Source organism: Homarus americanus, unplaced genomic scaffold, assembly GCF_018991925.1.
Source record: "Homarus americanus isolate GMGI-L3 unplaced genomic scaffold, GMGI_Hamer_2.0 scaffold33468, whole genome shotgun sequence".
Classification (NCBI taxonomy): Eukaryota; Metazoa; Arthropoda; class Malacostraca; order Decapoda; family Nephropidae; genus Homarus; species Homarus americanus.
The window spans coordinates 566,509-592,898 of NW_024714177.1; the positions used below are offsets into that span (position 1 = coordinate 566,509).

The 26,390-nt window shown below is 43.3% G+C and overlaps 1 protein-coding gene across 4 annotated transcripts in view; it reads left to right on the forward strand.

The window, feature by feature from the left end:
* Positions 1-26,390, forward strand: part of LOC121876227 (espin-like) — a 66,925-nt gene that overhangs the window by 12,771 nt on the left and 27,764 nt on the right. Inside the window, exons 1-2 of one of the 4 annotated variants that reach the window (XM_042381236.1) lie at positions 17,470-17,597; positions 23,288-25,397. The exons of 2 other annotated variants lie outside the window; for them this stretch is intronic. In XM_042381236.1, coding sequence (XP_042237170.1) covers positions 23,396-25,397 — 2,002 coding nt within the window. In that variant the 5' untranslated portion in view covers positions 17,470-17,597; positions 23,288-23,395. Of the gene's footprint in view, positions 1-17,469; positions 17,598-23,287; positions 25,398-26,390 lie in introns of those variants that run through there. One more of the 4 variants, XM_042381227.1, reaches the window with a different exon arrangement.

The following is a 26,390-nucleotide window of genomic DNA, read 5'->3' on the forward strand; positions in this document are numbered from 1 at the left end:
TAAGGTGGTTTAGTATATTCCTGCTTTAGAAACAATAGAAAAATACTCTTTTTTTTATTACAGTTAACTTAATATTTTGCAGTCTTGGTCGTTAAGTTGTCATCAAACGGACTTAGAGCAGTAGATATATACTCATGTGTGTGGTTGTGTGTTGCGTAGTGAAGGTACATTAATGAAATAGTGACGGTAAACTATAATAGTGGTAGTCGAAGATGGTGGTAGCTAGAAGTGGTGGTAGTCAATTACGCTAGTAGCTAGGAATAGTAGTAGTCAATGATGCTGGTAACTAGGAATAGTGCTAATCAAAGATGGTGGTAGCTAGGAATAGTGGTAGTCAATGATGGTGGTAGCTAGGAATGGTGGTGGCCGTGGATGAACTTCTGTAGGCCATGAGGAACCATCTGTCGGGTGGGTGGCCCTCTTCGCCCACCCACCCGCCCTAACCCACCACCCACCCTCAGGCACCAATTCCGCTAGTGGGTCCCAACTACCCCTATTAACTACTATTACCACTAAACCACCACAACCAGCCTCACTACCACTAATAATAGCATTAGCCCACACACCCACCACCTCCCGTACCACGCACCACCACCCCTACCACTCACCACCTCCAGTACCACTCACCACCACCCCTACCACTCACCACCTCCCGTACCACGCACCACCACCCCTACCACTTACAACTTACCACCTACCGCACAATCCCACGCCACTACCCTTGCCAGCTACCACCACCACCACATACCACGCACCCTACCACTACACAATCCCACACCACACACTACCACCACTCCTGCCACCACACACCACCCACAGGCCCTGAGGCGACTTGGTGCCGCGGCTCTGCAGTAAACAAAACTATTTTACGGTTGTGATCACCTGGTGAGAGTCTGATATATGTCGCTATTATATATTTGGTCGTTGTAGCCAGACTTTACACTGAGTTTAGAATTTTGAAATCATATATTGCATTTTTTCCTCCATATCTCGAGTTACTAATTGCAAGACTCAACCAATGGAAAGCACTCTGGAAATTTATCTGTATATACAAAAGAACTGTAGTATTTTTAGTATAATGTTCTGTAGCATTGAGGAAAAAAGATTATTTATGAACCTGTATGAGGGTTTGGCCATGAGTGACTATGCATTCATTTTTTGGCTCTCCTTTGTTGATAATCATGACAGAATAGTTTGTTGATGTTTGCCAAGTAGATGACTGATAACTTGTCTTCAGTCATCACTTGAACAGCAGCAGGAAGGAGAAGAAGCTGAGAACAAAAGATAAAAAGGAAAAATATAAACTAAGTGATAATTGTTGGATTTTGTTTAGTTTGCCTTCTCTTATTCTCCGTTTTCTCTTATTTTCCGTTTTCTCTAGACAAAAACAACATCGTTTTCTCATTTAATTTTGGGTAAATAATCAACTTGTAGGGTAGTGTCTTTTGTTTATACGTGTAGATGAGGATGACTATAGCTGAAGGGTTGGTTAGTGCAGTATACCATCTAGAATGTTAGAAAAGTTACCCATTATGTTTATTCACGGTACAACAGAACGTGTACTATAACATTACCTTGTACGGACCTGCTGGCTTTAGTGCCTAGTGGTGTACAGATATATTATGTAATGTGTTAATTTATACAAGTCTTTGAAACCTGCGTGTGATGACATCAGAGGGGTGTGGTCCAGGGTGGTACGTGCTCAGCTCAGATACAGATAAGACTATGTTAATGTCAGGTTTCTCAGTCATTGGTGGTGGTGGTGGGGGGAGTGATACGCTCTGTTGGCGTCACTGAACACTACCCGCCCGCCACACATTGTACTTTGATGAATGATTATTTATGACGAGTAATGTGAGTTGTTCCTACACGTGCTGAGGTAATAGAGTATTTGTTTGAGTTTGTGGTTTTTTTTTGTTTGGACGGGAAGATTAGTGTCCAGTTTCCCTAACTTATTGGGGATTTTATTTTGTTTTGTTTGTGCAGGTGTTCACGTGTTTATGTGAGTTTCTTTTTACTTAGTAGTTTATTAATAGCCTCGACTAAACAAAACTATGTACACGGGTCTTAATGCTGCGGAACACACACACACACACACACACACACACACACACACACACACATCAGGTTTAATAAGTATGAGAACTTTGTTGTTACTATTGTTGTTTTCCTCTCCTCAACATCACAGACCAGGAAAAAAGACTTTAATTACAGGAAACCCATTTTTGTAGAAAAATGGGTTACCTGTAATACAATATTTTCTCTCCTGAATATCGAAAACAGACAGATCTTCACTACGTATTTTCATTCACAATAAAACTCACATTGGATGCAACAGAAGTTCACAATATAGTCCAGACTATTCACCATTATCCATGTTGCAAAAAATAATTCGCTGTACATCTTTTGACAATGTAAATTCATCCAAATTCATGTAAGTGTTATGCATCTAAGATTACGTAAGGGATAAAGAGAGAGACCGCGTAAGTAGCGTGTGCGTGTGTGTGTGTAAGAGGAATATTACCGTGCACACAGACATCACACACGCCACGCCGCCTTACCCCGTGCTCTGTTATCGAGTTGTGGAGCGTTGTTATTTGTTCACGCCAACATGTAGTACAAGATATTTGCTGACTATTACTGTTCGAATATTTTTTTCTAGTGTAGGTCTTCAGTTTTTGTTGTTTACATTTTCTTTGAAGTAATCGCATTTGGTATTTAAGCGACCTGAGTGTAAACAAACGTGAGGTTAAAGCCTGCGAGGATAAAACAAAAGTTAATGGGACTTAGTTATATAGATTCAACTGCTTTTTATCATTCATTTAATAAAATTTACATTGAGATGTCTTGTTTAATAAAAAGAACTTTGCGAATAATGATCCTAACATATATAGAGGATTCGACAGATATTCTTTCTCTCTTAATACCTCTTGTTATATAACCATTCTGAGACTACCTGTGGGTGAGTTTACCTGCCGGAGGAGTTGTTTTAACCCACTGAACAAGCGAAGAAGGATATATAACAAACAGGGCTTCGAGGTAACTACTTTACGTGACCCAGTGAACTGATGGTTTACCAATAGCATGCCAGGCGTTATTAGTCTTTACCTCTTGTAGCTACGTGATGTGACAGTCTCCACGGCGTCTCCTCCATACACCACCGCTTGGCCCAGTATGACGTGCGCCCACACTCTCGAGGCTGGTGGTGGGCGTGGCTGAATGTGAGTTTGTGAATGGATGAGTGGTTGTGTCTGTGTAAAGTTAGGTAGTGGATGTGATATATGGATGAATGAGTGGGAGTGAGTTTGTGGGTGGATGAGTGTTAGTAGATGGGTGTGTGTATGCAAGGTTAGGTGACGGATGTAACTGTGTATATATGGATGAGAGTTTATGGATTTTCTGTGTATGTGTGTTTATCGTGTTTGTGTATCATAGTGTAACAACGAGCATATATAAACCGTGTATATATGAGCGTACTGTACTGTGTGTGTGTGTGTGTGTGTCTGCGTGTCTGTCTGAATTTGCATGTGTTTAAGTACGTATCTCGTGTATAGCGAAGAGATACACACACAAATATACATTCACTTTCTTTCTTAGTGATACAGAGTGATGTCTGTCTGTTTGTTTCCTTTAAAACACTAAAACAAAATCTTGATAGAATAGGGAATAGGTTATCGTATGTATACAAGGAGTTAAATCATCGTACTCAAATGGTTGTTATTGTACTCAAGGGGGTTGATGTCGTACTCAAATGGTTGTTATTGTACTCAAAGGGATTCTAGCATCGTACTCAAAGGATTTCAACAGGAAGGAAGACTGTTTTAGATTCCATTAACGTTTCTGTCACGAGATAACAAATAAACGATCATTACGTAATTAAAAGTAACCGTCATTAATGTCATTCAGTTAGGTTGATCCGTGACGTCGAGTTGCCAGGGGGTACGATTAATTCCCTCAAACCTTAACCTAACCTAACCTACTGTACCATTTTAACTGGAGATGTGAGGTTTATATAACATCCTTCTGACAGCAATGGAGTCGAAATTACATCAAGAATACTATAACAAGACCTGAGAAGATAAAATAAAAGCCGTAATTTGACGACAACATTTTTACGATTCCGGACAGGTGGACTTGTTTGGTCAGTGGTCCACTCATTTTACTCGAAACCACTGAGCAGTCTCGCCTCTCTGCGGTTTCTGGACGGTTTCTGTAAGGTTTTGGTGGTTACTGTTGTTGAATTATGTTCTTTAATAGCGCTTTTGTTTCATGTCGAGGTTTCTAGTTGGTTATTAATGACTTTCTGTGGTTTTTATATAGTCCCCGAGGGTGATAGTTAGGTTTTAAAGTGGTTTCTGATGTGTGTGTGTGTGTTTACGTGCTTACCGCCAATCAAGAAACAAGTTACGTACAGCAGAAAATTACCACCTCGGGCGATTATCAGTTACCTGCAATAATCCACTAACGAACTAAAACTCAATTATCATCTTAACCCAATCCAGGCTGTCACTTGTGGTGCTGGGTTGTGGTAGAGTGGGTGGATGACTGAGGTGTTATGTGGTATAATTATTTTTACCTGAGGACCAATCATTGCCCAAGAATTTACTGAATCATTGGCTGTAACGATGAGGCCTTTGTCTTGGCCCCCTTCCCCTCCTCTTCCTCCTCTCCCCTTCCGCCTCCCCTTCCTCCTTCCTCTCCCCCTTCCTCCTCCCTCTCCCCCACTCCCCTCCTCCCTCTCCCCCACTCCCCTCCTCCCTCCCGCTCACCTGGCATATTACCTTAATGAGGAAATTTGAGTTGGGTTGACTACATATATGTACACAAACACACGTGGCTTCTTGGTGTATAATCTTAGACACACACACACACACACACACACACACACACACACACACACACACACACACACACACACACACACACACACACACACACACACACACACACACACACACACACACACACACACACACACACACACAAGCTGCTTAGTTGCCAGCGAACATGTTATTAAACTCTCTCATGGTCCTGTAAACCCAACGCTACTATAAACACCTGAAGTGTGAGAGTAGAGAAAGCATTGGATCCCATAAGTCATCTTCCGGAGGCGTGTCGGATCCTCTTGAGAAAAGGTGTTCGATCCTATTAAATCTGTCGTGTGGAAAATTGGTGACAGTGGAAGTGTTGTGGTGGTACATATTCCGGCTGATTACCTGCACACTGGCCAGGGAGGGAGAGGGGTAGTAGGAAGGAAGGGGGAGTAGGAAGGGAAGGATGGGGTTGAGGGGGGGTAGTAGGAAGGGGAAGGATGGGGTTGAGGGAGAGGGGTAGTAGGAAGGGGAAGGATGGGGTTGTAGACAGAGATAATACTGGATGATTATGAAGAAGGATGGAACGGTAAGAAGGATTTAGGCAGGAGGGTGTGATAGGTAAGGGGGAGGGAGTGGTGGGAAAGGGGGGACAGTGTGGTAGGTAAGAGGGGGGAGGAGGACGGAAGAGGGAGGGGAGGGAGGGGGATAAGACCAGCTGCTTGGTTGATAACAGAGGCAGTCAGCTGATGGCGTCTGTATGTACGTTACTCTTTCTTACAAACGAAGAGGAAGATTTTTACTATTTTGTGTGTGTGTGGAGTAGAGCTAATGATGATGTGTAACTGTGTATGTATGTATGTATGTACACTAAGAATAAACACCTAACATATATACTGTATCCGAGTCACTTGTTATTGCTGTTCATGAGTTGGCTGTACCTTCTGCTGTTCTTGAGTCAGTTGCTGTATCCGCTGCACCTGGATCGTGTGTTACAGTCTTGTCCTCCTCACCGCCTCCCTCACACACACAGCTGACCTGCACTATCTCCAGCGCCCGCCAGCTGTCTCCTACCTCCGCCTGGTCTGTCAGTTGGTAGACACGGAAAAAAATGCCTGTCAGTGCTCCGTCATATCTATGAACCCTGAGCCTCGTGAATCAGTGAATCCGAGACAACACATATGTACCCTGAGACGTGAATCTGTGAATCCGAGACATCACATATGTACCCTGAGACGTGAACCTGTGAATCCGAGACATCACATATGTACCCTGAGACGTGAACCTGTGAATCCGAGACATCACATATGTACCCTGAGACGCGAACCTGTGAATCCGAGACAACACATATGTACCCTGAGACGTGAACCTGTGAATCCGAGACATCACATATGTACCCTGAGACGTGAACCTGTGAATCCGAGACATCACATATGAACCCTGAGACTCGTGAATCCGAGACACCATCGCTCAAGGGCTCAATGATTTATATGTCTACGTCCTTCGTTATATCTCTTGTGGTGCAGAAACCCAACAGAAATTTGTCAACGTCACAGCGGTGGATTACGCCAGGTGTCATTGTACTGTTGGTCTCTTACTAAAACACGAACAGCAACGGTGAAGACTCGGTTGTGTACAGAGATGGAAACTAAAAAAAAAGAACTAATCTAACATAACCTAACCTAACCTAACCTAACCTAATCTTTAAACTAATCTTATTTTTATTAATTAGGTTTTATTTCCCTGTATAAAAATCAATATATATAGTTCCATCTATGTCTCTACCGAATCTTATACCAATAGCAACAATACATCCGGGCGCTTACAATTTTTTTTTATTCTACGTTGTTATGGTGGTGATGCAGTGAGCCACCGAGGTATAAGCGACCAATACCTGGGCAATGGCGGTGTGGAGGGCGTGAGGAAGGAGTACCCCTGGGCGCCATGTCACCGTGAACTAAAGGGCATCACTTCCTGTAATATAAACACCAACAGTATCTCTCCTACACAGTCAATAGTTGATCCCTTCATTCCCGAACTGTGAAAAAAATCCCTTAATGTTCGTTATTGTCTAATTAAACGATTTCTTTCTCACGATTATCAAGCTCATTATCTTTTTACACTACGTTATCGTCATATTTCCCGAGTTCTTGTACGTAATTAACTAACATACCTTTACCTTTCTCTTTGTGTTGTTTTATTCACTGATTTACCGTTTGTCTTTTTTGTAATCCATTTGGAGTTAATTTACAGGTGGTTTTCTCTCTTATGCGTAGTTAATGTTTGTGATTTTCAGCTAATTCCCGTCAATTCCTCTCTCCTTCCCGTCAATTACTTCGTCCCGTCAATCCCTCCCTCCCTCCCTCCCTCCCTCCCTCCCTCACTAACAACTCGTCATCTATACTCCTCACATACACTCTCCAACACTCCTCACATACACTCTCCAACACTCCCTCAATACACTCCCGTAACACACTTTCCTCAGCACACTCCTCTTTGTATACACTCTCCTCCAACACTCCCCCAACATTCCTCTTGGTCTCCACTCTCCACCATCTCCACTCTCCCCAACTCCCATTCCTCCAACACTATCCCCAACTCTCTCCACCACTCCCCTCCTTTCCCTCACTCCCTCACGTTACCCTCAATCATCAATTTCCCCATAAAAGTCTTAAAAGTTCTCAACAAAACCCGGGTTTACAATTCTCCCTCACTATCCACCAATCATCACAGCTCTACACACTAACAACACAACCCACAATTCAATAATTCCTGATCATCAAACGCACTCACGAACACACTCACGAACACACTTACAAACACACTCACGTTATTCTCCCACATTTTTTTGATTATTTTAGGGGCCAATTGAGACGTCTGGATGAAGGGTTTGTCGGAGTACCTGATGGCTGTGTTGACTTTCTTGGCTCTTGTGAGTCGCTAGGTTTGTGTTGAGGGTAGAGAAGCGTCCAGGGGTGTATAATGGGGAGGGGGGACAGGCCTGGGGAGGGGGGACAGGCCTGGGGAGGGGGGACAGGCCTGGGGAGGGGGGACAGGCCTGGGGAGGGGGGAGGCCTGGGAGGGGGACAGGCCTGGGGAGAGGGACAGGCCTGGGGAGGAAGAACATGGGTTAGGAGGTAGGAACTAATCTGGGATGGAGGAACAAAGCCTGGGGAAGGAGAAACACAGCCTGGGGAGGAAGAGGGGGGGAAGGTGTTGTACTGGAAGGTAAGAGACACGATAATAAAACATACCAGGCAGGAAAAAAACCGCAGGTAGTTTTTTTTTTTTTTTAGGGCGGACGGGCGGTGGGCGATGTTGGATGACTGCGGTTAGAAAGTTAGTGAGGAGTTAAGGTGAAAAACACTCGGCGGGAGACGAGCGATTAGCTACCTTGTTTTTTTTGTCTTCCCATTAAAGTAGACTTGATTTTCATGCCAAAGACCAACACTTATTAAACTGGGTGTGTGACTGTCAGTGGTAAGGAAGACAGATAATGAAAGTCTTTGATCTTAATTAAACGACGGTGGTTTTAGGCGACTTTCAGAGTACGTTAAATCCCCATACTTGATAACGAAGGTGTGTGTGTGTGTGTGTGTGTGTGTTCGTGTTCGTGTTCGTGTTCGTCAATAGCGAGAGAGAAAATTATGGTGTTGAAGCCTTTTTTGTTTCATTTAACTGCATTCTATTTCAACCCACAGTTAGAGGAGCTTAAAAATATATAAAATTAAATAACAGCGGGGTTTTGTGTGTTATATGAGCCTGTATATACGACTACGTGTTATATTAGGTATAGAATAAAACTCCAGTGATGACCAAGTGAGGAGCAACCTGTAGACGACGCTGGTGGGGGGAGGAACAACCTGGAGGCGACGCTGGTGGGGGGAGGAACAACCTGGAGGCGACGCTGGTGGGGGAGGAACAACCTGGAGGCGACGCTGGTGGGGGTAGGTCGTCTTATTTACTTAACCCACGGTGTGATTTTATCGTCATCACACAAGTAATGACGTTACCACATTCAGTAGATGACGTCATTGAGTTTGTTAGGGTATCGTCGCCATTTTGAGGGGATGACGTCACCGTGTTTAAAGCAGTTGCGTTACCATATTTCAAGGAGTGACGTCACCGTGTTTAAAGAAATGAAGTCACTATGCTCAGGGGGGTGAAGTCAACATACTGAGCGGGAAACTTGGGTGAAATGTCATCCAGGTGTCAATCAAGAGGATGATATTAATTAGTTTACAGGTGTGTGTCTGTGTTAGTGTGTGTGTGTGTGTGTGTGTGTGTGGTGTTAACTTCATCTTTCTCTCGTGTGTCTTAAGATTTATGGTACTTTCTCTCGATAGACAGACTGACAGACAGACTGACAGACAGACAGAGAATCCTAACTATTCTATTAATATCAACCACATTCTTTTATGCCGATATAAAACCCAACGAAACGTAAAATATTATACATCACTCAACCATTAATTATATATATTTCTTAACAATTATTATGCCCAAGTGACAGACCGTATGCCTTCACAAGACTTGCGTAATGCGTGTGTGTCTGTCTGTCTGACTACACCTGTACTGAAATTTACATAAAGTCATTGATTACAGTATTACAGGTTACAGGTATATGTTTCAAGAGTAATGTGACTATCTTTCTGTAATAGTCACACGGTAGTTATGTAACGTGTGGTAGGTGATGGTGTCAGTAGTATGTGTACATAGTCGAATAGTGTGAGGAAATATTTCTGATAGTTTTAAAAGTATTTATAAATTGATTGGTGGTTTAATGTTAACTTGCTAATTTTCTCACCTAATTAACAGCTTTAACGCACAGGTAACTTAAAATGTTAACTTGCTAAATTAAACATCAAATTACTGTAACACAAACGAAAAATATTTTATTGTATATATTATTTTTTTATTTTCGTATTAGAAATATAGATAAAAGACTATAATGGGGAAATTGGGAAATAAATTGGATTTTTTTTAGAGGGGGGGGGGGTAGTTCAATGTCCGTTCCGTGTGTTGGTCGGTCCTTGGGCAGACTGACAGTCACATTGGATGAAGCTGGCAGTCGTACGTGCGGTGAAACTCATTACCAGTAGATTAACTTTCCCACCCGTAGTTAACAGCCTCACAGCACACAATTAACAGCCCTTCAGTACAGCACGGGTCAGTGACGTCGACTTACCGCAGCAAATTTCAACTCGATAAGCAAGACCACCCACACACACACACACACCCACACACACACACACACACACCCACACACACACACACACACACACACACCCACACACACCCACACACCCTCCCTACCCCCACACACACTAATAGAATTTCCTAAGTTACTCTATAAATTACTCAATTAAGAAAGGCTTCCCACACTCCCTGGCTGGTTCTCAAGACATACAACTTCTCGGAGTGAACGCTGACGATGGTAACAGAGAGAGACCTTGTGAACTGGGAAATTGCTGTGGTCCACGGAAGGAAGTTAGGTTTTGGAAGGTCTATTGTTGTTATTGTTGTTGCTGCTGGTGTTGCTGTTGGTGTTATTGTTATTGTTTGTTATTATTGTTGTTTGTTATTCTACTTTGTTGTTGAATCTTCTTCTTTTTTTCGTTCTTTTACTTTCTTCTCCTCCATCTTCTTCTCTTGGTTTATCAGCCTTTCTCTATTCATCTCCCATTCTCATTACTCTTTATTCTTTGTGTCTCTTATCTCGTTCTCTGGCCGCGTTACTCCCCTGGACGACCTTCCCCAGCAGAAGTAGGTCGTCAGGAGGTCGTCAGGGGGTCGTATTGTGTTGTTCTTCTTGTGGTCGTCTTAATGTGTACTGTAACCGGAAGTCAAGTCGGTTCCTAAGTAGGCGTTTAGGAAGCGTGGGAATGTGTGAGGAGGGAGGGAGGTTGGAAAGAGGGAAGGAGAGGGAGGGGAGAGAGGGGTCGGAGGGAAGGAGGGGGATTGTAAGGAAGGAGAGAGGGGTTGGAGAGGGGGGGAAGGAGGAAGACGGGAATGGGAGAGAAAGCGTAGGAAATAGGGAGGACTGTGGGAGGGAGGAAGGGGTTGTGGTGGTGGTGCTGCTGGTGGATGTGAGTTTTTTTTCAACACACACACACACACACACACACACACACACACCATGACGAAGACAGTTTTACCCGTCAAATAAAACCCCTCAAGAGACACGTCAACAAAGCAAGGATTATTAAAACGTCATAAATTTATTCTGTACCAACAAGTAATTCTTCACATCCGCCAGACGATGTTTCCCGCGGGTAATGTTGATGGTTTTAGAAGACTTATGAAGCTCACCAGACACCACCACTTGAGGCAACAATGTTTTTAAAAGTTTTTCTCATTAAAAAAAGGAATTAAAAGTGCTTTAATGTTAGTTATGGAAAGGTTGTGTATTAGTGAGGTCGTCGGCAGTGTTCTGATTTATGACTGGAGTTTGACCTTGAGTTTTATGACTGGAGTTTGACCTTGAGTTTTGTGACTGGAGGATGACCTTGAATGAGTGAGTTAGTGCTTGAATGAATGATTAAATATGAAGTTTAATAAATCCAGGCGTGTGTGTGTGTGTGTGTGTGTGTGTGTGTGTGTGTAATGCTAGATGGATTGATTGTTAGAAACTGTTGACAAAAAGCCTCAGGGAGTTGATGAGTCGAACACACACACACACACACACACACACACACACACACACACACACACACACACATATCTTGGCTTTACTTCAAGACATGTACTTTAGTTATGATACTCCTGATACAAATAAAACCATATGACACTTCTTGACACTTATGACACACATGATATATTTGACTATGACACATAATTACTCTGACACACCGTGCCCTCGTGTCAGGCAACCACTGGGGCGGGGTCTCAGAAGCCTGGCCAGGTAATGTGATACTTCCTGGCGAAAGTTAGAGGAACAAAGATTAAGTCTACAGAGGGGAGGTAGAGACTGTTCCGGTGTGTGTTTTTTGGGGGGATTGGAGAGAACGGTGGGGAGGGAGGGAGGGGGAGGGAGAGAAAGTGTGTGGAAGGAAGTGAGACAGGGTGGGGGAGGGCGTAGTGAGTGACAGAAAGGGGTAGTGAGGGGAAGGAATGAATGAGAGAAAGTGAGTTTAAACCCCTTCACTTAATTTCCCACATTTGATGGTGAAAGCAAAGCTAATCGAACTTTGCACACACACACACACACACACACACACACACACACACACACACACACACATCGTTCGTATCTCTCTCTCTCTCGCTCATTACATCACATGAGTAACTCGATCAATGCTTTCTATACCTGTATCCAACTATCACCACACCATAACCAGAGACCAATATGACCTTTGACCTGTTATAACTGACCTTAACCCCACAAGTATAACCTCCTCCTTGACTTATGGTGCTTAAAAGTTCAACACTCAAGGTCATATAATATGAAAGTGAAGATTAAACCAGCTATCATGATATTGCATCTTACTCGAGTGCAGTTTAGAAATAATTGCAATATACTCCCTTGCAATGGTCCTATTTCCCCGAGTGTGTTGCATAAAATCAGAGTTATTCAGTAGTTCCCAAGTTATTCAATATTTCTCAGTTATCCAATAGTTCTCAAGCTCCTATGTGATATAATTGTGTCATTGTTTCTCAGGCTACTTGAGAAATATGACAGATGAGAGAGTATTATTAACGTGTGCTTCAACTACTGTCATTCATATAACACTCGTGTATTGTGCTGCATTATCGTGTTGAAACTAAACTAACCCTAACCCTAACCTAACCTAACCCTAACCTAACCTAACCTAACTCTGGCTGTTGAAGTGTCTCATACTAAGACCAATTGAACGATGTCAGAAGAGGAGTAAAGAGGGAGAGAGAAAGAGGGAGGGTGAGGCAGCTCCTACACAACAGATGTCTCTTGACTCTTATTGTATAACTGTAAATGTGTGTGTGTGTGTGTGTGTGTGTGTGTGTGTGTGTGGGTGTGTGTGTGTCCAAAGGATATACTCAGAGTGTGACATACAGTGTACATTAGGTTCCTGCTGCCTTTCCCTATCTCTCCTTGACCACACACACACACACGCTAGCCTCATCTGCACACACGAGACGAACGAACCAGTCCCTTCTAGTCCTCACGCAACACAAAACAGACCTCTCTCTCTCTCTCTCTCTCTCTCTCTCTCTCTCTCTCTCTCTTTTCAATGTTCGGTTTCTTGAGTCATGAGCAGCTTCGAGCAAATATTCACAGGTTTCGAAAATATGAACCAATTGATGTTTCGAGACCCCATAGTCAAACAGACCGAGTTCGTACCGATGACCAATCACATTCGTCTAACCTCACCATAGGAAGTTTCGAACCTGTGTTTTAAGAAATTTCCGAAACACGTATCAATCAACTTTGCCATTTTTCCTCTTCTCCTTGTTCGTCAATTCATTCAAAATCACACACACCTCACCACACACACCTCCCCCCACCACACACCTCCCCCACCACCCCTACCCACACACACCTCCCCCCTCACACACACACCTTCCCCCCTCACACACACACACACCTCCCCCCTCCCACACACCTCCCCCCCCTCACACACACACACACCTCCCCCTCCCCACCTCCCCCTCACACACACACACCTCCCCCTCACACACACACACACACACCTCCCCCCCTCACACACACACACACCTCCCCCCCTCCCACACACACCTCCCCTCCCACACACACACACACACCTCCCCCCCACCCACACACACCCCCCCCCACACACACCTCCCCCTCACACACACACCTCCCCCTCCTCCCCCCTCACACACACCCCCCTCCCCCCTCCCCACCTCCCCCCCCCACACACCCACACACACACACACACACACACACCTCCCCACACACCTCCCCTCACACACACACACACACACACCTCCCCCTCACACACCTCCCCTCACACACACACACACCTCCCTCCCCTCATACACACACACACACACACACACACACACCTCCGGCTGTCGTGCAAGGAAGGTGTTGTGTGGTCGTGATGACAAGGCGGGGTAGACCAGTCTCGACCATCATGCACAGGTGTACGTACATGAGGTAGCTTCAACAGGTGAACCAGTAATACCGTTCACTTGCCCCTCTTCTTCTTCCTCTACCTCCTCTTCTTCCTCCACCTCCTCCTCCTCCGCCTCCTCTTCCTCCGCCTCCTCTTCTCCCCTCTCTGTTGTGGTCCTCTTGAGTTAACTTGGTGTCTAAGTTTCTTTTTGTTTACATTGTTGTGTTGGGAAGCTTTATGTCCTTTGGTGTGACGTCACGGAGCTTCCTATCCTCTGTTATGACGTCACCTAAGTTTTGTTTTTGTTTTTTCTCTTATCTGTTCAATTTCATTATTATTTTTTCTCTACGTCATACATCGTACTCAAAGGGTTAAACCATCGTACTCAAAGGATTAAACTATCGTACTCAAAGGGTTAAACCATCGTACTCAAAGGATTAAACTATCGTACTCAAAGGATTAAACCATCGTACTCAAAGGATTAAACTATCGTACTCAAAGGGTTAAACTATCGTACTCAAAGGGTTAAACTATCGTACTCAAAGGGTTAAACTATCGTACTCAAAGGGTTAAACTATCGTACTCAAAGGGTTAAACTATCGTACTCAAAGGGTTAAACCATCGTACTCAAAGGGTTAAACCATCGTACTCAAAGGGTTAAACTATCGTACTCAAAGGGTTAAACCATCGTACTCAAAGGGTTAAACCATCGTACTCAAAGGGTTAAACTATCGTACTCAAAGGGTTAAACTATCGTATTCAAAGGGTTAAACCATCGTACTCAAAGGGTTAAACTATCGTACTCAAAGGGTTAAACCATCGTACTCAAAGGGTTAAACCATCGTACTCAAAGGGTTAAACTATCGTACTCAAAGGGTTAAACCATCGTACTCAAAGGGTTAAACCATCGTACTCGAAATAACACATTGGTTTTATTATTGTCCTCAGTTTGCAATGTTACTTCATTATTTACCTCCAAATCTCCTTAAAAATTCTCAATAACTTCTTCCTCTGCATAAATTGAGAAATAAACCCCATTCTTCCTCTTGGTTTAGTTTCTCGTTGGGTTTTAAGTTTATGAGACACAATATTCTGGCATTTCTTTGCTATTGTCTCACTAACGAGGTCTGGTTTATAATTACCATACACCGGCAACATGAATTCATTGTTTCTCCCGCCCATCACGCCTCACACTAACACAGTTTTGGTGCTTTCTCGCTTCGTCTGCTGTATTTTCTCTTTATAATTACCATTTTTCCACTTGTAAATATGTTTAGTGAAATCTTTAATGGTTTATTTTAGTGATGTAACCCCCGGGAGTAGTGTACTGTCATATAGAAGGCCGCCGTGTGATGATTTAGCCCGGGCAGTTTGGTTATCGTTTAGATGTGTTTAATGTTGGAGAAAATACTGATGAACGGGGCAGCTTCCCACGTACCTGTGAAAATAAAACTAATGCCTTGAATTTTGTTTAATCTGAGGTAACTAATCCAATTCCTAACCTAACCTAAAGAAAACTACCTTAAAATCCTGAGGTTAGGTTAGGTTAGGTTAGGTTAGGGTGGTTAATCTTCAGGTTAAATAAGTTGGGGTGGAGATTCTTCAAGTGATTCGTATTTTGCCTCATGTAATTCAACCAAAACAAATATTCCGTTCATGAATCCGGTAAATCCTCCGGTATTATGCGAACCCAAACAAAGCCAGTCATTCTATACTTGTAATCCGGATGACTTACATGTTCCTGAACCTCCCAAAACAGAGTGACACACGAACCGCTCTGTCACTGATGCTCACATGAAGGAGCATTTGGTCAAGAGCATATTTATCTCTCCCTAAAAACCTTTTGTCTAGTGTATAAACCTGAATTAATGTAAGGTATTATAAGATCCTGGTAGCTGAAACGTATAATACGGTTAAATAAAAATATTCTCTTGTATTATATCGTATAACAGTTCCTTTATAGCATATAGGATATTGAAGCTCCTACAGTGTTACCAGATAGAAGTGAAAATGGTGTTCCTACAGTGTTACCACGTAGAGAAGATTATGATATTCCTACAGTGTTACCAAGTAGAGATGACAATGACATTCCTACAGTGTTACCAAGTAGAGATGACAATGACATTCCTACAGTGTTACCACGCAGAGAAGATTATGATATTCCTACAGTGTTACCAAGTAGAGATGACAATGACATTCCTACAGTGTTACCAAGTAGAGATGACAATGACATTCCTACAGTGTTACCGAGTCAGGATGACCTCAAACCCCCACACAAACAAAAAACACAAAGTTCCTCTCCTAATATAAACCTTCACTCGCTCTAACTCCCATCATCTTGATTATTTATATAGATGTTGTGTTGTTGTTGTTGTTGTTGTTGTTGTGGTCAGGTTGTTGTTGTTGTTGTTGTGGTGAATCTGTTCAAATGTTTTGATTTGTAAAGCATAAATAAGAAAGAATTACGAGGCGTGACGTATGGATTGAGAGGCTGTGGTATGTGGGTGAGGTGTGGAGGTCAGGTGTGGGGGTGGGGAAGGCAGGTGGTGGGGTGAGCTGTGGAGAAGTGATGGAGGTGTGGTGGAGGCAGGTGTTTGGGTGAGGTATGAGGTGGTGGGTGGAGTGGGAAGTGAAGTGGGCAGAAGGCAGGTGATGGGTGTGGGGGAGGGCAGGTGTGGGGGGCAGCTAACGGAGGGAGAGAGACTGAGGTGAGGGAGACTTGACTGGCCTCTATGTTCAAATATCGTCGCGGTGATTAGTTTTTGTTTGTGTCTTTGTCTGAAGCTCTCTCTCTCTCTCTCTCTCTCTCTCTCTCTCTCTCTCTCTCTCGACCCGCAGAGTTCATCCTCAAAGCTTAGGAAGCCATTAGCGACACAGCGTCACCACTTAATGTTCAAATGGCTGAAAATAACACTCATTTGCCCTGACACATCCGCTACCTAAAGGTCCTCCTTGAAGAACGTTACTTTATGACAATTGACACTAATTAAAGACACATCTGGCTGGCGGAGGCTGGGAGCGAGATGACACCGTGTAAGAGAGAGAGAGAGAGAGAGAGAGAGAGAGAGAGAGAGAGAGAGAGACCTGTCAGACGTAGAGAAAGTTGAGAGATATCGACTGGCTGGAGAGATAATTTAAAGGAGATAGAAATTTCAGACTTAGAGATACAGGTTATGAGAGACCTTTGAGAGATGTGGTTTGGGTGGAGAGATTCTGTAGGTAGTTTATTGAGGCGGCATAGAGAGAGAGATAATGAGATAGTGGGGTGTTGAAGGTACGGATATATAGAGATAGAGACACTGAGAAAACTTATTGCTATAGAGAGAGGAATTGAGGGACTTCATTCAGAGAGATAGAGTGAGAGACAGAGAGGAAGAGAGAGATCAACCGCAGGAGCGACAGACGTTCAAATCGAGATAGAAAGGAAGAGAGGATTCAGTAGGGGGGAAGGAGGGGGGGAGGGTTGGGGTTGGAGGGAGGGGGGTTGGGGGTGTAGGAGGGAGGGTAACAGCAAAAGCGAATGACCAATGACGCGGGTGGGGGGCTGGTTCCCTCTCCGCCGCTTTCTACCGCTCTCAGCTCCCCCAGTCGTCTACCGCTCAGTGTGTTGACAGTCTCCCAGCCGATAGTGTGATCTCCCCCCGCGGTCCTACACCCCGTCCGATACACCCCACTACCCTCCTATCGTTTGGGTGTACCGAAACCTCGTCCTTGTGTATTATCTACGGTACTTGTGTGTGTGTGTTATTGTACCGGTTATAACTGTACCTCGTCGTTCATCCCCTGTGCCGTTCTTGACCGTGTACCGTATGCCCTGTACTCTTGTTTACGTCTGTGTGTTCCGTGTTCTGTGGTACTTTATCTCGTCCTTGAGGTACGTAAACAGTTAAGAACTTTAATGAACAGAAGATGTACAGTAGGTCAGTGCTCACAGTGACTGCAAGGTGACCGAGTGAATAAAACTGTGGATAGGAACTTCAGTCGTGGGCGAAAACTGTACTTGATTTAAACTGTACAAGGCTGAAACTGTGCATGACTGAAACTGTGCATGACTGAAACTGTGCATAGCTGAACTGTGCATGACTGAAACTGTACAAAGCTGAAACTGTACATGACCAAAACTACGTCATTGCTGAAAATGTACATAGCTGAAACTATACATGACTGAAACTGAAATTAGCTGACACTGAAATTAGCTGAAACTACATCATATATGAAACTATTGACAAAATAAAACTACCCTACCTGATCGTGCACCAAACATGAAAATCCACAAATGTGTTCGAATAACTTCAGCTGAACAACAACATGAACAAATTACATAACGAATTACTACAGGAATTTCAGTATTGTATTCTTGTTACTATTCTTGATGTAAATGAACTTCAGTAACAATGGACAGTGATGCATTTACTGGTGAACTGAAAGCTTTATTTGGTGATATGTGAAGGTGGATTAATTCTGAGATATTAAGGAGTCTCCAATTAATTTTCTTCTTCATATTTATTATCGTCTTTGTGTCTCTATATCTCCATTCGTTTGTGTTTTCGTCCATTCGTAATTTTTTAGTATTTTCTTTATATTTCCTTTCATTCGTCCTTCTGTCTGTTCGTCAGTGAGTGTTCAACGGGATTTAAACCAATAATGATATATTTTCATCGAACTTGTTATAGAATATAGATGTATAACAACAAGATCTCAAATGGGTTGTATAATCATAACTTTCTGGTGGGATTATACATAGTTATATACACTTGGACTTTACCTGTGGTGCTGTGGTGATAATTGGTGCTGTGAGGCTCTTGAGGAAGGATTTAACTGGTGCTGTGAGGCTCTTGAGGAAGGATTTAACTGGTGCTGTGAGGCTCTGGAGGAAGGATTTAACTGGTGCTGTGAGGCTCTTGAGGAAGGATTTAATTGGTGCTGTGAGACTCTAGGGGGATTCAATTGTTTGCTGTGAGGTCTTAGAAGGGATTTTTCTACCTATAATAGCAAACGTCAACTCCTTTCTGGGTAAACAACATCAAGTTCTATTTACCAATATTATTTAAGGGGAATAATTAAATTTTTAATCATTATACATACAGACAGTCTAGTTACCTGTTAATAATGTACTTTTAATGACTGTTGGTTTATTACAGTCAGTGGATATGTCAGTTTGGTAAGTTATTATTGTCAGAATGGAGGAACAGTTATATTGTCAGGGTGGTATTCTTGCACACACACACACACACACACACAAATTGACATAAAAACAAACTTATTTACACGTTATTTAACACATTTTAGGTAATCTTGAATTGGTCACACTTTGTTTACTATACTGTAAGTAGTGTGTGTGTGTGTGTGCGCGCGCGCAATATATATACTGTGTATAACATAACACTGAGGGTACTTGGAACATTCTTGGCCCGACATGAGGGAGGAGGTGGAGGTGAAGGAGGGGGAAGAAGAAGTGGGGGAGGAGGGGGAGGAAGAGGTGGAGGAGGGTGAGGGAGGAGGAGGTGATTAGGTGGTTAAGAGCCCCACAGGACGCGGTTCATGGCACCACCAGACACCAGATGGCACCTCCTCTTCTACCTCTTCCTCCTACTCCACCTCTCCTCCTACTCTACCTCTCTTCCTACTCACCTACTTCCTCCTCCCCCCTTCCTCCTCCCCCTCTTCCTCCCCCCTCCTTCTCCTCCTTCTCTTCCACCACCTCCTCCTCACCTTCCACCTCCACCCCCTCTTCCTCCTCCACCCTCCTCTTCCTCCTTAATTATCATGGTTCGTGTTAAAAGTCTTGACAGGTCTTAAGTCATGGTTCATTTCAGTCTGATGATTTCTTACTCTGAGGAACATTTTTTTTTTTACTTTGTTTTTCGTCTCATTTTGTCTCATTGTTATTGTTTTAATAGAGGTGTTATGTTTTGTTTTCGTGGACATCTATTTTTTTCCTTGGTTCATCATCAGCTGACTCAAGAATGATAAATTTTTCCTTTGAGTTTTTTATATCTTTATTGAAGCACTGAAACACCTTTATTGAAGCACTGAGACACCTTTATTGAAGCACTGAGACACCTTTATTGAAGCACTGAGACACCTTTATTGACACACTGAGACACCTTTATTGAAGCACTGAGACACCTTTATTGAAGCACTGAGACACCTTTACTGAAGCACTGAGACACCTTTACTGAAGCACTGAGACACCTTTATTGAAGCACTAAACACATGAGGGAGTTGTTTAATATTGACTAAACAGAGGAGGGGGCAGTGCATCACCTCTTTGGTACCCCGGAAGACATACACAATAACTGTAGTGGTGAAGTAGGGTATTACCTTTACGCTTTCTTCAGAGGGCAGGTCTCACGTCCATTTGAATGAGTGTCGTAGATAAGAAAGCTTCAGGGTATACACGCACGAGTACGCCTATGTATCCGAAATACTTAAGGGAAATACACGCACGGCTGATTACACGCATACTGTGTACATACGAGAGATCTGACTTTAAAATTATCATATTCTCTTCCTTCCTCTCTTCTTCCTTCCTGTCTTCCTCTTTTTTCCTCTCTACCTTCCTGCCTTCCTCTCTTCCCTCTCTTCTTCCTCCCTTCCCCTTCCTCTTTCCTCCCTCCCTCCCTTCCTTCCTTCCTTCCTTCCTTCCTTCCTTCCTTCCTTCCTCCACTTATGCTTTTCAAACTTCTTCCTCTATCCTAACTTTCACTATCACCTTTGAAACTTTCTATTTATTTGGCCTCCAGGTTAAGTGAACTTTGTATCAATAAAAATGCTATTAACTAACATAGACCACTATAATTTACTGCACAAATCAAATCAATTTAACACTGTATAGGTATTGGTGAGGAAAGTTGTGGTATTTTATCGTAATTGTGAGAAAAAATCCCATATTGTGTGAGATTTTCTTTTAAGTTACAAAAATAGACATACTGTAATAAGCTATTTTCTTTTATGTACCGAGTGAAAGTTTGTTTGCAATTTATGTTACAAGGGAAGTTATATTAGATTCATTTATTTTTTACTTCAGATTATAAGAAATTATTTTTAAGTAATTTCACTTATTGTGTTGTTTTAAGTGCTTCAATTACTTTAGATTTGTTAAGTGAGTTGCATTACTTTTAAATCAACGTAAGTAATTTAACTGTGGGTGTTGGTGGTTGTTGTTGTTGATGGCTGTGTGTGTGTGTGTGTGTGTGTGTGTGTGTGTGTGTGTGTGTGCGTGTGCGTGTGTGTGTGTGCGTGTGTGTGTGTGTAGGTCAATATCTTTACAATGATATTTACCTTCACAATACTAAAGACATTAACAGAATCGAAATCACATCAAAACAAAAGAGCATCACCTTAGGATACAAGAAATGTCTGAATAACTATAGAGTCAGTAATAATTCCTTATACACACTCAACCTGCGTCTCGATAGGGGGCGCTGAACCTCTTAATGCTTCTTACTGAGGTGAAAGTCGGGGGTTATAAAATGGTTTGGTAAATGGTTAATGTTTTTGTAGAGAAATTATCGTTGCGCTTTTGTTTTGTTTTAAACTTCGTCTATTACTATTAGTTTCTCCACTAAACCCGTCGTTACAGCCAGTAGTATTTAGATATATATTGTTTGTTTCATTTATAATAGTTAGTTAATATAGAAACGAAGTACCGGACATACCAACATATCTTCGTATACATACATACATACCCTAACATACCCTAACATACCCTAACATATCGTTCTATCTCTTTGTATAAAAATCAACCTAAAGTTCCGTCTCTGTCCACTACCGAATCTTAACCCAGACAGTATTGCATTCTACATTATACCCGTATTCACTGAACCTTACCAAGACGAGGCTTTGTATCCGGCTTTACTGTCAAACATCAAAGACACATTACCACACACACTATTCTTTGCCTTAACAATGTCTTCATTTGGCTGCTGCGAAAGAATTATCATTTTTTTTACGTTTATTTGTCACGGTTAGAGCACCATAACACTCTAATGAGAACTGTTTGTGTAGCCATACATTATCTGAAGTTTGTTTTTGTTTGTTTGATGGTTTTCTGGCTATGTGAAATTATAAAACTGATGGTGATTACTAGTGCGTGGAGTTAATAACCAAACATAAACAAAAAACTCGGTAGAAACTCTTGAATCATCCATCAAAGTTTTCATAGAAAATGGAAGTTAAAGAAGAAAATGGCCAGAGACAATGTTTGTTACCGGGAAGACTTGAGAAAGTGTAATTTAGAATCTATGGAGCGGAAATGTGACGCGCGGGAATGTACTGTATAGGAAGTTAACGTATATTGTGTGAGGTGGTGTGAGCGGCCTACAACAAATGGGTTTTGTTTTATTTTCTTAAGGTGACCGTATAGCGACCCCATGATGACGAGGAAATGGTAGCTGACAAAAGCAATGCGGTAAGCTTGTGGCGTCTACCGTAAACAAACATTATTCCAGAAGTGTGTGTGTGTGTGTGTGTGTGTGTGTGTGTGTGTGTGTGTGTGTGTGTGTGTGTGTGTGTGTGTGATATAAAGATAAATTCCTTTAAAAAAACTTTCCTTAGAAGACGAACAGCCAATAAAAAGTCACATAGTTTGTTGTGGATTCTGAACAATGAAGACAATCAATTCTTGTTAAATTTTGAAGGAGTTGAAGAATGACTTAAGACATTTACCCAGAACACTGCCACTGAAACACACCATTTGTCAGGGACGAAAATGGACGAAAACTTGTATGATATCGATGATTACCGGAAAATATGGCCATTATTGGGGGAGAGGCGCTGTGTGGGGAGGAGTTTGGGGATGGAGGGCAGGGAGGTGTTTGGCTACATAAAAGAGACCTTTCAAGTTGTTTGTTGTGGGTGGTGTGTGTGTGTGCAGTGTGTGTGTGTGTGTGTGTGTGTGTGTGGTGTGTGTAAAAAAGAAATCATCCCGAATCCATAAAGAGATCTTGTTGTTGTCATGTCTGAACTTGAAGCTGACAGATTGTATTAAAAAAAGGTGTACAGATTTAAAATAGTAAAACGCTTTTGTCAGGCTTTCTCTCCCGTCAATTTGTTCGATTGTGAGGTGATTACAGATTTGTGATGGGGAAGAAGAGTAGAGGGAGGGGAAAAGAGGGGGAGGGGAGGACTAGGAGGGGGGTGAAGAGGAGTAGGAGAATGGGGGTGAGAATGGGGAGGGGGCCTTACAGCTTGACTTGGTAGTTGGGTTGTGTTATGTTGTGTTATGTTGTGTTGTGTTGTTGTGTTAGAGAGGGAGTTGGGGGAAGAATATTGCCCGTCATCCTCGGTTATCAATATATAGAACGAGGAGAAACTTCAGCTGGACTCTCTTGACCATTTCTTCCTCCTGGCGGTGGTGTCGTCGCTTCGTATCATCGTGTGAGTGATTGATAACTTCTGAAAGTTTCCTTACAGGTCTTTACCACCGATAATTGGACTGTGTAAATCAACGTGTGAACCGTGAAGAGAGTGATGGGGGGAGGTGTGTGTTGTGGGTGAGAGTCACAGCTCTGGGTGGTCACCATGTTGGAGGTGTTGGTGTTAGGGCTGGTGGGCCTCACCTACACCTGCGTCCACACCCTCTTCTTCCTCAACTGCCTCAACTCCCGCAGGAGGGAACGAAGGAGGCTGGAGAAAGTGTATAGAGACAGTATACGTAAGATTAAAGGAAGTGTTGGTGACGTGAGAAAGAGCAAAAAGGAGAATGAAAAGGAAGTTCACACTAAAACCTCGAAAGAAAATGGGATTTGTGTTCAAGAAGAAAATGAGAAACGGGTCGACGACAATAACAAGAATGTTATAGAAGAGAGTTGTGAGGGCCATTTAGTGACACGACTTGTGGTTAAGAGTGGGAAAGAGACTTTACCTACTTCCCAGGAAGAGCTCACAAGCTCACACTGCGTCCGAGTGCAAAATGCCATTTTGCAGCTCAACGATCAAGCCGTGGAAGACAAGCATGACCTTGCAACTGCTCCGGACGGTCCTCCCTCACACCACAAGAATGAAGTCAGCCTCACTATACACGACAATAGCTGTTCGACGCTGACTGTGGACGCAACTGGTCCTGAGTCTCCCTACGGCTACACCATTACTGTCAACAGCAACATGATTGAGGTTCGGGAAGATGGAGAGCCGGCGCTGCAATACACAGACCCACATTACGAGTCCCTGGAGGGCGACCCGCACTCCATCCTGACACAAGTGACGACACTGTGTGACGATAGTGATGGCCGCCACGAGTCTCTTCAAAGAACCACAGATGTGTTTCGGGAAGTACAGGAAACACGTCTCAGCATTGAAGACAGCTGCAGCGCTGAAGATGAGCTGGACGAGACATACCGGAAGTTGTCCAGACTACCTGGTGTTAGGGACGATATCAACCTCGTCACTACCATCTCCCAGATCCTGCAGAGTCCTCCAGAGTCTATGGAACCAGGAAGTGAAAATCAGCCTATGGAAGTCCTCACTACCATTCCAGGGCTCACTCCGACAGACACCAACGCCACTGTCATTGGACAAAGTCATTTACCAGTCGGTGAGGCCGGTGAATGTGGGGACTGGAGGGTGACTGCCAGGTGTGGAGATCCTCTCTTGAAGGGAGATTCGACGAACCATCATGGAGAGAGTTGCAAGAGAAGTGACCGTGACGCAGTAAACCGTATATGGCATCCTCGGAGTGAGGCAGCGTCGGGTAGCCATCAGGGGACGTGGACGCTGCCCAGGGCAGGACGCCGGGGTCCTGACGCCCACGGTTCCTTGCCCAGACTACATGGAAGAATGTGTATCAGCCGGAAGGAGGGTAAGTCTGCCCCTGGCGGCCACACACTCCCTCGCCCCGCCGCCGGCCACTCCGCCAGGCGTGACGAGGCGCGGGAGGGAGGAAACCTGGACCAAGCCCACACCCTCAACACCTGCCATTCACGCCCAGCCATGGCCGGGGCTGCTACCACGCCGCCACACACCGCGCACTACACCATCACCAACGACGACAACAACGCCGGGATTAACAACGAAATTTTGAGTAGTGACAACAGCGGCTCCATCACCACCGCCGGTGACCTAGAGGTGATATCCGTCCACAGTGAAGATCATACTGACAGTGAAGGCTCAGGCGATTCCTTGTATTTCACTGCCAGTGATCATACCAACAGTGATGTTAACAGTTACCTGAGAGGTGACGGTGACGAAGCCTTTGAGGCCACAATATATGAAACAATTGAAACCCCAAATATCCAACATATAGAAAACTCACAATCAGTGACTATAACACTCACAGCTTCGAACCAGACTGATACTGCTTCAAAACACGAGAGTGACGAACACTGTGACACTGATGAGTCTGCTTCATACGCTTATGATTGTAATATTTACGAGGAGATTAAAGGTGATTCGGAATTATCAAGCGAGCAGACGTCAAAGGAATGTTCCGAGTCACAGGAGGACGCCGACAGTGTTGGCTCCGGATCCCAGTATGGGAACATATCCGAATCCGACACCCATGCCGACTCCGGATACGAATCACCAGGTACAGTATCTTGTTCATTGTTTCACAGTTTCTAGAATATGAATGTTTTGGTCTTACGTCTTTTAGTTTGTCTGAAATAAACTGAAACAGAGATTTACTACAGAAGTTACTGTCAGTATAATATCTAACTGTCAGTATAATATCTAACTGTCAGTATCGGTGTCCAGCTGTCAGTATGGTAACTAACTGTCAGCATTGGTGTCCAGCTGTCAGTATAATATCTAACTATCAGTATTGGTGCCCAACTGTCAGTAAAGTTTTGAAGGTGTTGGCGAGTCACTACGAAGAGTTGGTTGGTGGATGGGTAATTCGGGCCAGTGACTCGGACGTTCCATTGTATGTTAGAGAGACAGACAGACAGACAGAAACAAGAGGAGAGAAACAGGTGAGAGGGAAGGGAGGGTAAGCTAGGCAGGTGAGAGTAAGGAGAGGGAGGGAAGGAAAACTAAGCAGGTAAGGGAGCCAGATGAGAGGGAGGGAGAGGAAGTGAGAAGGGTGAGGCAGGAAGTAGAGGAATATTCCCCATCAAAACACAATGAGAAGACGAGAGAAAACGTTAATATTTACTTACTGGGAAACTTACCTAAGACCAGGAGATATTCAGTCAATTTATTAAAAGGGAAAAATTAACGTAGAGAATTTATTAAGAATTGAATTGTTTTTGTTATTGTTTCTTTTTTATTTTGTTGTTATTATTGTTGTTATTATTATTGTTAGTGCAAGTATACCCGTGATGTTTAGGGCAAGTTTACCCAAGATGAGGTTTACATTAAGGTAGATTAACTTTTGTTTCGTTGCACCAATAGACAAAAGGTTTACCTACGGTCACTTTGGTAAAAAAAAAAGTAAATTTAAAGAGGATAGTTTTACCTTTGATAACTTGCCCACGTGGAAAAATTTTAACATTATCCATCAAACTACTTCGTAAATTCTGTCTCATTAAGGTAAAGGGCTAATTACTTACCAATCATCCACAGGTAAATAAACTAAGCT